The sequence below is a fragment of the Notolepis coatsorum genome (genome assembly GCF_963971535.1).
Source record: "Notolepis coatsorum genome assembly, contig: SCAFFOLD_618, whole genome shotgun sequence".
Lineage (NCBI taxonomy): Eukaryota > Metazoa > Chordata > Actinopteri > Aulopiformes > Paralepididae > Notolepis > Notolepis coatsorum.
The window spans coordinates 71,875-86,111 of record NW_028170434.1 but is presented as its reverse complement, the minus strand read 5'-3'; the positions used below and the strand labels follow the sequence as shown (position 1 = coordinate 86,111).

The window sequence follows — 14,237 nt, the reverse complement described above, 5'->3', positions numbered from 1 at the left end:
CTGACTGTGATGGTTTCAGCTGTCCTGGCTGTGATGGTTTCAGCTGTCTGTCCTGACTGGTGGTTTCAGCTGTCTGTCCTGACTGTGGTGGTTTCAGCTGTCCTGACTGGTGGTTTCAGCTGTCCTGGCTGTGATGGTTTCAGCTGTCCTGACTGGTGGTTTCAGCTGTCCTGACTGTGACGGTTTCAGCTGTCCTGACTGTGACGGTTTCAGCTGTCCTGACTGTGGTGGTTTCAGCTGTCCTGACTGTGATGGTTTCAGGCTGTCCTGACTGTGATGGTTTCAGCTGTCTGTCCTGACTGTGACGGTTTCAGCTGTCCTGACTGTGTCCTGACTGTGATGGTTTCAACTGTCTGTCCTGACTGTGACGGTTTTCAGCTGTCTGTCCTGACTGTGATAGTTTCAGCTGTCCTGACTGTGATGGTTTCAGCTGTCCTGACTGTGTCCTGACTGTGATGGTTTCAACTGTCTGTCCTGACTGTGATGGTTTCAGCTGTCCTGACTGTGTCCTGACTGTGATGGTTTTCAACTGTCTGTCCTGACTGTGACGGTTTCAGCTGTCTGTCCTGACTGTGATGGTTTCAGCTTGTCTGTCCTGACTGTGATGGTTTCAGCTGTCTGTCCTGACTGTGATGGTTTCAGCTGTCCTGACGGTGATGGTTTCAGCTGTCCTGACTGTGGTGGTTTCAGCTGTCTGTCCTGACTGTGGTGGTTTCATCTGTCCTGACGGTGATGGTTTCAGCTGTCTGTCCTGACTGTGATGGTTTCAGCTGTCTGTCCTGACTGTGATGGTTTCAGCTGTCCTGACTCTCTCTCTATCTCTCTATCTCTCTCTCTCTCTCTCTCTCTCTCTCTCTCTCTCTAGAAAGCCCCACCTCCTCTCCTCCCTGACGTTCCTGGCCAAATTCCCAATCAGGTCTCTGACATCAAGGCCCACCTAATCATCCCTTCCCCTTAATTGACTGATATCAATCCCTGTCTCCTGAGCCGTTCAGCCACTGTGTAGTGTGATGTGTGCCTGGTGCCCGTGTATGATAGCCATTGAGCCTGTGTAGCCCAAGGTTGGGTGCTACCAGTGGTGGTGAAGGAGGCCATTTCCACCCTACATTGTGGCGAGCGCTTTGAGTGTCTAGAAAAGCGCTATATAAATGTAATGAATTATTATTATTATTATTATTCGGCTGTTGCATGTGTCAACACAGCTAAGCTGAGAGTTGTTTTTCTTACCTTCTGAGATAACTCCGGGGATGAAGACCCCTTTCAGTCGAGAGATTAAACATGTCCGACAGTCAAATTCACCTATACTTCACAGACTAGCCGCCTCGCCACACGCCCCGACGAGGAAAGGCACCAAGAGAGGGCGTGTGATGGAACACAGTTAGTGCCACGCGGCTTCACTCTCCTTTCATTTCCAGAGCCAAATGCCAGTGTTGTCCGGCGTATCAAAACAATTTTGGGGACAAAGCAAAAGGACACGAGATGGGACTAAAATGTGATCGTGTGAACAAGCAGTCGTGTCGTGTTCTTTCATCATCACAAGATGGTCTTCAAAGGGACGAGGAGCCGCGCCGCTCCGTGTGTGACCCCTCCCCGCCGGTCCATCAGTGCCTCAGCCCCCGAGGTGTGACCCCCCTCAGCCCTCAGGGAGAGAGCGCTCACGGCTGACGTCCCGCCTCACCGTGTCCCTCACTGAACCCTGGAAGGTTATTGAAGGTTCCTGGAACACAATCGACACAGGAAGTACACAAAACCCTCTTTTCTGTTTCCACGCCCCATGGCTGCCGTTGTTGGCTTCTACTTCTAAAGCCCGGCGGTGGCTTGAGAGTCGATATACGTTTTGTGACAAAACCCCAAGCCGGGGGATTTAGTGGGAAGCAAAGTGTGGATCTCGATAAAGCCACGGCTCATTATCCCGACGCCTGAGGATGACTCACCGTGACTTGAAGAACGGAAGGAGGGACGGGTGGAAAAGAGTGATGTTTATTCCTTTCATTTGGGCTTAATTGACTCGTTTTATCCAATCAATACTCACCTGGAAGCTCTTTGGTGACGCTCTCCCTTGATTGGTTTGATTAGCTGGTGTCCTAATGGAGAGAACAACACAGGTGTATCCTATTTACTGATATTAACACACACACACACACACAATTCTGCCAGAGGTTGGTAGGAGAAAGGAGAGAGAGAGAGAGAGAGAGAGAGAGAGAGAGAGAGAGAGAGAGAGAGAGAGAGAGAGAGAGAGAGAGAGAGAGAGAGAGAGAGAGAGAGAGAGAGAGAGAGAGAGAGAGAGAGAGAGAGAGAGAGAGAGAGAGAGAGAGAGAGAGAGAGAGAGAGAGAGAGAGAGAGAGAGAGAGAGAGAGAGAGAGAGAGAGAGAGAGAGAGAGAGAGAGAGAGAGAGAGAGAGAGAGAGAGAGAGAGAGAGAGAGAGAGAGAGAGAGAGAGAGAGAGAGAGCATTTAAATTCTTAATTCGAGTGGCGTTCCTATTTAAAATCCTATTTCTATTGAAACGAGGGGGAACATTCTGCCACTGGAGTGAACCAATTCCTCTTGTCAGCTGAACTCGAGTTCAAATAAGTTCTCAACACAAACAACTTTATCGTGGAAGGAGACAGATGACTTTATTTGTGTGAAGATAACCTTGTCTGTTTTGAGGATAGCTCTTAATAAAACGAGCTGAACTATATTGATTATCTCACTCTACTACCAAATTATTTAGTTGTTTTAAGAAAAAGGTAGGAGAGAGAGGGGGGGAGAGAGGGAGAGAGAGAGAGAGAGAGAGAGAGAGAGAGAGATCATGATACAGAATTACAATGGCACACGTCCATGAAGGCTCTTCCCCCGGTTGCATGGGAGTAACAACACACCCCGGCAGCCACTCGGGTGTAGCGTGAGCTCGGTTGGTCGGTTCATAGAATTAATAATAATATAATAAACTTTATTTGTATAGCACTTTTCATACAGAAGTTGCAGTTCAAAGTGCTTCACAACAGTAAAAAATACAGGCATAAGCGAGCATAAAAAAGATAGAGAGGTAGCAAGGTAAGGTCAATCACAGTGTTTCACATTAGGATCTAGCATCCCAATAGGCCTCTCTGTTTACGGTTTCATTCAGTAATACAAATAATAAGAATAGAATAGACAGTAAAAACAAAGTGCGGTTGGATTCAGTTTAAAAATAGGCTAAAAATGACAAAATAGAACGGACATACAACAGGCTATTTAACATACAACAGAGCAGTGCATCAGTAAAAAGTTAAGTGTGATAAAATAGTTAAATTTTGAATTACAACAGAGCAGTGCTCTTAAAATTACAGTGCATAGAACTGACACATGAATTCGATAGCTTCATAGCTAGCTTCGATATCCTCCATTGTCTGTGTGTGTCGACTAGAGTCGAGTAGGGTAAGAATAGTGCAGGTAAAGTACAATTTGTGTCAGGATGTCCCTGATGTTTCATTTAAATGCCTGAGCAAAGAGATAGGTTTTAAGCTGTCTTTTGAAGATGTCTAGCGAGTTGGCTTCCCTGATGTTTTTGGGCAGTTTGTTCCACAGTTTTGGGGCATAGTTGATAAAGGCTGCATCACCAATTCTCCTTTGACTGTTTCTGGGAGCCTCTAGATTAGATTGAACAGTTGTGCTGAAAAATATCGTCTCGGGAGAGCCCCCGAGAAAGACACGCACACAAAAGTGCATCAATGTTCATAGTCATAATATGCACACCCTCACCCATACTGTATCTCACTCACAAGCTGACACAAACACACACACACCCTAACAAACACACACACACACACCCTAACAAACACACACACGCACACACCCTAACAAACATACACACGACACCCTGAGTCGATATGAACTCTTCAGCTTCTTCCTATTATCTGTTGTGAAGAAGTCGTTTGTCGTCTCTCGCCGGCTTTACACCCTGCCTTTCTCTCTCTCTCTCTCCCGTCTGCTCTTTCACAGAGGCGGCCATGAATATTGATTTGCGGCGCGTTAAAACACCCCCCCCCCCACCTCCCCCCCATCAACTCTCTCTCACCCGCCCTCCTGCTCTGCGCTCTTAAGGGTGGCGGGGGAAACAGCGGGAGAATTCCCACTAATGAAGCACGGATCCAACGCCCCCGCGGCCAAAATGTTGAGGGTTCAGGAAAGTTGCTGAGGAATAAGACGAGGACTTTTCCCCCGATCTTCTGACATTAAAGTGGGACGGCTTAATTGGAGTACGATTTGATGCTAGTATTGATTGCACTGCTGTTGGTTGTAATTGGGCTATCCCTGGGGAACTTACTCCACTGCATGGTACCTACTGGACTCTTAAGTTTTTTTGGTTTTATATTTTTAGTACCTGCTCTGTCGAGGTTCCAAGCGGGTAGAAGCGATACTGAAACAGTGACCTGAAACACTGATTGGTCAGAAGAGAGACTCGCCACTACGTTATCATTGTGCTCCACGGGGGACGTCCTGCACAAAAACACAAACCCGCCATCTTTAAATAGCCTCGCGACTAGGGATGGGTACCGAATTCGGTTCTTTTGAGGTACCGAACCACGTCGGTACTACCGAGTATCGATTCAAGTGAGATACCGATTTTTTTATTTATTTATTTTTTACTTTTTTATTTTCCTTTTTTCTTTTCATGTCAACGTTCACACGCACAATATATGCTTACCTAGGATTTGACTTGATTCAACAACAAAGCAGTTGGAGCAATGGCAAGCCGAAAACGGTAGAAATTGTAGTTATTTGAAGTTTGGATATTTTTTTTCACGACTTGAGGTAGGTAAATTAAAAAATGTTAGACTAAAGTACAGAAAAAAGGTACCGTTGGGTACCGGTATCGATTCACAGGTACCGGTACCGTATCGGTTCAAATGTGAAAGGTACCCATCCCTACTCGCGACTACTAAACATTAGCATTCATTATCTGTTTGCACCGAGAACAAAGTGCAATAAACAAAAATAGATACATTCACAGTGTATTTTGCCTCATTTATTGATGAAACAAAACCAACAGCAATTTACCACCAAGAACAAAGAGTTTAGTCTCACGAAAATATCTGTAATTTTGTTAGCTTATGTGAATGGGATTTCTCATTATAACCCTTAGCTTTGCGGCTAGTGTACATTAGCTAATAAGGCACTGGTTTTATAGCTTCATAGCTAGCTTCGATATCCTCCATTGTCTGTGTGTGTCAAGTAGTCGAGTAGGTACCATGCACCTGGTATCAGTATATCTCCACTGTGTTGAAGCTAACGGCATCTAGTATCAGTATATCTTTACTGTGTTGAAGCTAACAGCACCTGGTATCAGTATATCTCCACTGTGTTGAAGCTAACGGCAGCTAGTATCAGTATATCTCCACTGTGTTGAAGCTAACAGCACCTGGTATCAGTATATCTTTACTGTGTTGAAGCTAACAGCACCTGATATCAGTATATCTCCACTGTGTTGAAGCTAACAGCACCTGATATCAGTATATCTCCACTGTGTTGAAGCTAACAGCACCTGATATCAGTATATCTTTACTGTGTTGAAGCTAACAGCACCTAGTATCAGTATATCTTTACTGTGTTGAAGCTAACAGCAGCTAGTATCAGTATATCTCCACTGTATTGAAGCTAACAGCACCTGATATCAGTATATCTTTACTGTGTTGAAGCTAACAGCAGCTAGTATCAGTATATCTCCACTGTGTTGAAGCTAACAGCATCTGGTATCAGTATATCTTTACTGTGTTGAAGCTAACAGCACCTAGTATCAGTATATATTTACTGTGTTGAAGCTAACAGCACCTAGTATCAGTATATCTCCACTGTGTTGAAGCTAACAGCAGCTAGTATCAGTATATCTCCACTGTGTTGAAGCTAACGGCACCTAGTATCAGTATATCTTTACTGTGTTGAAGCTAACAGCACCTAGTATCAGTATATCTTTACTGTGTTGAAGCTAACAGCACCTAGTATCAGTATTTCGTTACTGTGTTGAAGCTAACAGCACCTAGTATCAGTATTTCGTTACTGTGTTGAAGCTAACAGCAGCTGGTATCAGTATATCTTTACTGTGTTGAAGCTAACAGCAGCTGGTATCAGTATATCTTTACTGTGTTGAAGCTAACAGCACCTGATATCAGTATATCTTTACTGTGTTGAAGCTAACAGCAGCTAGTATCAGTATATCTCCACTGTGTTGAAGCTAACAGCAGCTAGTATCAGTATATCTCCACTGTGTTGAAGCTAACAGCAGCTAGTATCAGTATATCTCCACTGTGTTGAAGCTAGGCTGGTAAAGATATGCCTCCTAAAATGTCTAAATGGAAGTACAGGAAGTACAGGCTACAGGCTTTTCCGGTTTCGACAAAACAATTATAGAAATGTGTGAAGTGCACAATATTTCCTCGTTTAAGCCACTGCAATGGCTTTGCCTGAATAATTTACTACATGATCGGGACGTTCTATAGCTTGTTTGCCGACAGGATTCGGGGAAAAGTTTGGTCCGTTCGGAGGCAGCTTCCAGGGGAAGTACATACACCGGAAATTCTACCCCATAGACACTTTCGGCAGTAGTTCTTTACCAGGCTTTATCTCACGGAGGCGATAAAACAAACTGGGAACGAGGTTATGTTGAAGTTAACAGTTATCGGTATATCTTTACTGTGTTGAGGCAGGTTAGTGGTAATGAGCTGCTCAGCCATAAAGGTGACAGTAATAAGCTCTAATGCGACGGGGGAAGGAGGCTCAGTGGAGAGAGATGGACTGTTGCTGGAATAAAGGACATTTTAATAAGATTTAGTGGTGGGAGGGAGGGAAGGGTGGAGGGGTGGTGATGCAGCTTCCTTCCTGCACTAGGAATGGAAATACACACACACACACACACACACACACACACACACACACACACACACACACACAGAGAGAGACAGGTGTGAGAATACAGACTGTTCCTGTAATGGAGGTGATTTTAATGACATGTTCTGTGGTTGGCATGATGTGATGGCTGCTCGCGCACACACAGTGGGCTCCTATAATGACAATGACAGGATAACTCAGTTACTGCTGGGCTCCATGGAAACACACAACTCATGTTGTCTGTCTGTTACCATGGAAACACGCCGTTCATGTTGTATTGTCTGTTACCAGACACAAAAACAAGAAGCTCCGGTCGGGTTCTCCGGCTTTCGGGTTTTTCTTCTCTATAATTAGTTTACAGAATGAGCAGACAATGTGTTTACAGAATAAATAATAAATAAATAAGGAGAGGCTTTGAGCCGTATCTTTTTTCGTATTATCTTTTTTTCCCCTCCTTTTTCCGTTTTTCTCCCATCCCAATGTTAGTCGTTATGCCAATTCCCAATCCCCTTCCTGGTCGTTGCGCACTCTACCCCCTACCGTCGGTCTGGGAGGGTGGAGACTATCACATGCTTCCTCCGACACATGTGTACCCAGCCCACCACTTCTTTTCGCCCTTAGGTGGGGAGCACGGGGGCCTTTAGGGGGGCAGCACGGGGGCCTTTAGGGGGGCAGCACGGGGGCCTTCAGGGGGGCAGCACGGGGGCCTTTAGGGGGGCAGCACGGGGGCCTTCAGGGGGGCAGCATGGGGGCCTTTAGGGGGGCAGCACGGGGGCCTTTAGGGGGGGAGCACAGGGGCCTTCAGGGGGGGAGCATGGGGGCCTTTAGGGGGGGAGCACGGGGGCCTTTAGGGGGGCAGCACGGGGGCCTTTAGGGGGGCAGCACAGGGGCCTTTAGGGGGGGAGCACGGGGGCCTTTAGGGGGGCAGCACGGGGGCCTTTAGGGGGGCAGCACGGGGGCCTTTAGGGGGGCAGCACAGGGGCCTTTAGGGGGGCAGCACAGGGGCCTTTAGGGGGGAGCACAGGGGCCTTTAGGGGGGGGAGCACGGGGGCCTTTAGGGGGGCAGCACGGGGGCCTTTAGGGGGGGAGCACGGGGGCCTTTAGGGGGGAGCACTCTTGCTCTCGCTCTCGCACTCGCTCTCGCTCTCGCTCTTGCTCTTGCTCTCTCTCTCCCTCTCTCTCTCCCTCTCCCGCTCTCTCTCCCTTCATCCCCTCTCTCTCTCTTCATCCCCTCTCTCTCCCTCTCTCTCTCTCTCTCCCTCCAACCCCCCCCCCTCTCTCTCTCTCTCTAAATGAGCCTCTCATTTCCAACGGCTCCATAATTCACCAGGGCCATTTAGCCTCTCGTGCGTCTAATTCTGCCCCGGCACTGGTCGGCCCGAAGTGGGACGGGAGTGACGGCAGAGCAGATGGTAATACATCCAGTAATGATGGAATTAAAGAGAGAGAGAGAGGAGAGAGAGAGAGAAGGCAGCGGAAGTAGATGGAAGGAGAGAGAGAGAGGGAGAAATTGAAAAATGAGAGCCAAAGCGAGAGCATGAGCGATGGGAGGTGGAATGACAGAGGAGGAGCAGGACTTCTCTGCTGCCAGGGTGAGCGTATCTCTGTCCCTGCCTGGCTATTGTTAGAAGTTGATGAGATCTTCATGGAGTGTGATGTGATGGATCTGGCCCTTCGTCATGCAGACAGAACGGGGGAAATGGAGGACGGGAATATTTATACGACAGTCATCAAAACCACCCAGTTATGTCACAGTTTCACTGTGGAAGTTATGGATTTTGGACTCGTTCAACAAAATGTGAAACTTTTAGTCGTACGGGGGAATAGTGGTCTTATGGTCTCTTATGCATATACCTTATTGTGGCACTTCTCTTAGGCAGTTCTCAGTGAGGTATAGAGGGTCCAATCTTTGGAACGCAGCTGATCCTATGCTGAGGAAATCTCCATCTCTGCTTATTTTAGTAGCAAACTACAAAAAAAATGCTCATATCCAAAAGTAGTAGATAGATAAATAGGTCATACATGTAGGTGCATTTGGTTATGTGGGTGGGTAGGTTTGTATGCAGGTGGGTGGGTGGTTATGTATTATTATGTACGCAGTATACAGTATATGCATGTATGTACTGTGTGTATGTATGTTTGTGTTAATTTAACAGTTAACACATATCTTTTGAATGTATTACTGGTATTCTTTTAATAATATGTATATTTTTGTATGTTTTGATTTTACAAAACAGTTCTCGATAAGCCTCTACTCTAGGCTTCTAACTTCTCCTTCACAATATGGTTATTAGGGGTGTAACGATTCGACCTCACTTCGATTCGATTACGATTCTTCAGGCAATGATTCAATGCATCATGAAATCTCTTCATTTGACCACGATTCGATTAGATTCATTTTCGATACATTTTCGATCAGTTAATTCCCCAAAAGATTTTGAATACACAAATGTGGCTGGGGGAACTGATTCAATCAGCATGAATGGACTATAGGACAATACACACACACAAAAAAATATATATATTTATTTTTTAATTTCGATTAATAATTATAATAATAATCAATTCTAACATATTCAAATCGATGCATCGATTCTAACACATTAGAATCGATGCATTTTGATTAATCGATGCATCGTTACACCCCTAATTACTGGTATTTAAAAAATATGTATATTTTTTAGTGCTGTCAATCGATTAAAATAGTTAACTCGATTAATCGCATGATTGTCCGTAGTTAACTTGCGATTAATCACAAATTAATCGCATTTTTTTATTTTTATTTTTTTTCTACCTTAACACTATGATCGCCGGGAACGAGTTTACACGTCATTCCTAGCCATGCTCATTCTGCCGAAGACGCCGTAACTCGTCTTTGATGTCAATATTTCAAAAATCTGTCATCGAAATCATATTTCCTTTCCGGAGCCCTGAGACACAGTGCAAAGCTCCACTCAACTCTCTAGCGGTTCAAGAGCGCCATCTGGTGGCCGATCGGCAGATCGCCAGGCGGAAATTAACCTTTGAACCGGTAGTGCTCATCCATATGTGGTCCGGCCACTCGCTATCGTTAGAGAGACTCCGTATTGACACAGTGAACATCGATCGGTGCAAATAACTCGAAAAAACAACATGATTTGGACGTATATACTATTATACAACCTGGAAATGGATCGGGCATTTCTCCATCCCATAATAGAAACAATTCTGTTCCACGCTCATCTGCCAGCGGCGCGAGGAAGCCACGGTGAGTTTCAACGTTATTTTCTAACGTCTTCTATACTAACTGATCTGATGAACATATGACCCACTCTGGATGAATCATCTAACGCTGCCCACGGAATTATAAACGATCCCCCGCCCATCCGGTCATCATCAGATGATACGTAGAAACTTCTAGAAGTACCTCCAGTTGAAATTTATTATCTGGCACAGATCGCTATCAAACTGTATTTCATCATGCATATAATGCATTTGGAGCTATAAATCAAGTTCTGGAGAAAGCTGCAGAAAACGATAAAAACATACTTATACTTTAGAGTGACCATATTTTAGTATGAATATGTGAATGAAAAAGTTTAACGTTGCTACACCCTGAACAATACATATAGGACATTGAATGGGCCATAATAATGGCAATTTAGCAATAGAATTAAAAAAGTTATAGCCCTGCAAAGAAGGGGAACTTCTCCATAGACAAATAGAGCTGGCGAGGGATGGTAAATTATGAATTTAACCCATGGCGATTAAAGTGTTAAACAGATATTTTTCAAGTTCCAAGTTTTAATACTCTTATCAACATGCGAGTCAACAAATGCTTGCTTTATGCAGCCATTTAACACTTTCTTCGCCAGGCTTATGTACATCATTATACCATCCTCTGCCAGCTCTATTTGTCTATGGAGAAGTTCCCCTTCTTTGCAGGGCTATAATTTTTTTAATTGTATTGCTAAATTGACATTACTATGGCCCATTCAACATCAAGTATCTATTGTTCAGGGTGTAGCAACGTTATACTTTTTCATTCACATATTCATACTAAAATACGGTCTAAAGTATAAATATGTTTTTATCGTTTTCTGCAGCTTTCTGCAGAACGTGATTTATAGCCCTAAATGCATTATATTGATGATTGTATACAGTTTGATAGCGATCGGCGCGAGATACAAATTTTCAAATGGACGTGCTTCTAGAAGTTACTACTTATCATCTGATGTTGACCGGATGGGGGGGGGGTCGTTTATAATTCCGTGGCCAACGTTAGATGATTCATCTAGTGTGGGTGATATGATCATTAGAGCAGTTTGTATCGAACACGGTAAAAAAAACGCTGAAACTCACCCCAGTCTCCTCGGGCCGTTGGGCGCTGAGCGTGGAGCAAACAGATTCCCATTATGGGATGTTGAAATATGCGATCCATCTCCAGGTTGTATAATAGTATATACGTCCAAATCATGTTGTTTATCGAGTTATTGGTAACGGATTGCTATCCATTGTGTCTAGCTTGAGTCCCGGGACCTATAGCGAGTGATCGGACCGAATTGGGATGAGCACCAGTTTCCGTTTCCGGTTTCCGGTTTGGGCGATCTGCCGATCGGCCACCAGATGGCGCTCTTGAACCGTTGGAGAGTTGAGAGGGGATCAACAGTAGATCTCAAGTCTCCGCGGGAGAAATATGATTGCGATCACATATTTTTGAAATATTGATATCAATGACGTGTTACGGCGTCATTGGCAGAATTAGCATGGCGGGGAATGACGAGTTTAGGCGTCCTTGGCAGAGAAAGTGTTAACACAAAAGGATGACCCTCATGCATTGCAAATTTGCATCAAATTCAAAACAGAATGATGCACAAAATAACTTAAAAGAAAATAATAATTTAAAACAATGAATAAAGTGTGCATGAAATAATAGGGGGAAGAAAACGTTAGGAACTTGTTACATTCACCCACACAAGGGCTGAGTAATCACACCCCCCCCTCTCTCTCTCACACACACGCTCTCCCAGCTCTCTTTCTCTCTTGCCCCTTCCTCATCTCTCTCACCCCCCTCTCTCTCTATATCTCACACACACACACACACGCACACGCGTCATGCAGCGACACACACATGCGATGGGTGACACACACATGAACATCTTGAACATCTTGAAATCTTGGGCTGTGTGGCGTGGGGCCGAGCCCAGGGACCAATCCAAGCGACAGTGTTAGCGATCTGTTGTGCATGTTTTTCCATTGGGTTTAACTTATCTGGAGGGGAAACCCTTGTGAGCACGGGGAGAGAACATGCAAACTCCACACAGAAAGGCCCGGGAGATACCCTAACCTGGGTACCTGGCAACCCCGGCAACCTGGTCCCCAAGCGGGAATCGAACCCAGGACCTTCTAGCTGTGAGGCGACAGTGTTAACCACTACACCACCGTGACGCTTTGTACTGTCGTTTACTATCATGCACTCTCATGCTACTAAGTAATCTACCTTGCCTATACTACTAGTACCTACTATGCTAATATGTCTTTACTACTATGCACTCAAGACTGTAGCACTCAAGTTCAACCCTGTTTGACGAACAATCTTACTGACCCTCAGCTGCCAGAGTTGTACCTTCCTTCCTGCTGACTTGTTGTACACAACTTGTAAGTCTCTTTGGATGAAAGCGTTCAGCTATGTGACTAAATGTAAATGTAAAGCCTCACATCTTCTCAGCACAGTGGATTCCACACCGGTGTGAACTGTGACGTGGTGTGTCTCCACAGGTCCTGTTGATGGACTACCTGGACGTGAAGAACAGTCGCAGCGCCGCGGAGCCCTCGGCCCAGCTCTCCTACGCCAGCACCGGGAGTGAGTTCGCCGCCTTCTTCTCCAAGAAGAAACCCCAGCGCGCCAAGCAGTCCCTGTTCAAGTAAGGATCTGTCTCTGAACCTGAGGGCTGCGTTCACACTGCAAGCTTTAAGCTGCCTTCACACTGCAAGCTTTAAGCTGCCTTCACACTGCAAGCCTTAAGCTACCTTCACACTGCAAGCTTTAAGCTGCCTTCACACTGCAAGCGTTAAGCTGCCTTCACACTGCAAGCTTTAAGCTGCCTTCACACTGCAAGCTTTAAGCTGCCTTCACACTGCAAGCTTTAAGCTGCCTTCACACTGCAAGCTTTAAGCTGCCTTCACACTGCAAGCGTTAAGCTGCCTTCACACTGCAAGCCTTAAGCTGCCTTCACACTGCAAGCCTTAAGCTACCTTCACACTGCAAGCCTTAGTGCCGCGTTCACACTGCAAGCCTTAAGCTGCCTTCACACTGCAAGCTTTAAGCTGCCTTCACACTGCAAGCTTTAAGCTGCCTTCACACTGCAAGCCTTAAGCTACCTTCACACTGCAAGCCTTAAGCTACCTTCACACTGACAGCCTTAAGCTACCTTCACACTGCAAGCCTTAAGCTGCCTTCACACTGCAAGCCTTAAGCTGCCTTCACACTGCAAGCCTTAAGCTGCCTTCACACTGACAGCCTTAAGCTACCATCACACTGCAAGCCTTAAGCTGCCTTCACACTGCAAGCTTTACGCTACGTTCACACTGCAAGCCTTAAGCTGCCTTCACACTGCAAGCTTTACGCTGCCTTCACACTGCAAGCCTTAAGCTACCTTCACACTGCAAGCCTTAAGCTGCCTTCACACTGCAAGCTTTACGCTACCTTCACACTGCAAGCCTTAAGCTGCCTTCACACTGCAAGCCTTAAGCTACCTTCACACTGCAAGCTTTAAGCTACCTTCACACTGCAAGCCTTAAGCTGCCTTCACACTGCAAGCCTTAAGCTACCTTCACACTGCAAGCCTTAAGCTGCCTTCACACTGCAAGCTTTAAGCTACCTTCACACTGCAAGCCTTAAGCTACCTTCACACTGCAAGTCTTAAGCTGCCTTCACACTGCAAGCCTTAAGCTACCTTCACACTGCAAGCCTTAAGCTGCCTTCACACTGCAAGCCTTAAGCTACCTTCACACTGCAAGCCTTAAGCTACCTTCACACTGCAAGCCTTAAGCTACCTTCACACTGCAAGCCTTAAGCTACCTTCACACTGCAAGCCTTAAGCTACCTTCACACTGCAAGCCTTAACCGTTTCTGCGCCAAGAACGAGTATACTCATTATTGGCCGCCAATCGAATAACGCCAATAACGAGTTTACTAGTTTTTATGATCGCTATATCGTTTATTTGCTATATCTATTCATAATTCATAGCCGCAGCCTCTGGTATAGTCTTCAGACCCTGTCTGAGCTGGCAGACGGTCAACACCGCCCTCTACTGCCAGGCGGAGCTATTGCATCTCATTGAAAATGGGCTTGTGTCTTTTATGAGGCGATCTGAGCCGGGCGGGCAGGGTTTAAATATTCAGGCGAGC

The 14,237-nt window shown here is 45.7% G+C and overlaps 1 protein-coding gene across 1 annotated transcript in view; it reads left to right on the top strand.

Annotated features, from left to right (window-relative positions):
• Positions 1-14,237, top strand: part of LOC311248534 (exocyst complex component 4-like) — a gene marked incomplete at both ends in the record, with an annotated part of 88,556 nt that overhangs the window by 39,061 nt on the left and 35,258 nt on the right. Inside the window, one exon of the mRNA XM_084339399.1 lies at positions 12,605-12,750. Coding sequence (XP_084195525.1) covers positions 12,605-12,750 — 146 coding nt within the window. The remainder of the gene's footprint in view (positions 1-12,604; positions 12,751-14,237) is intronic.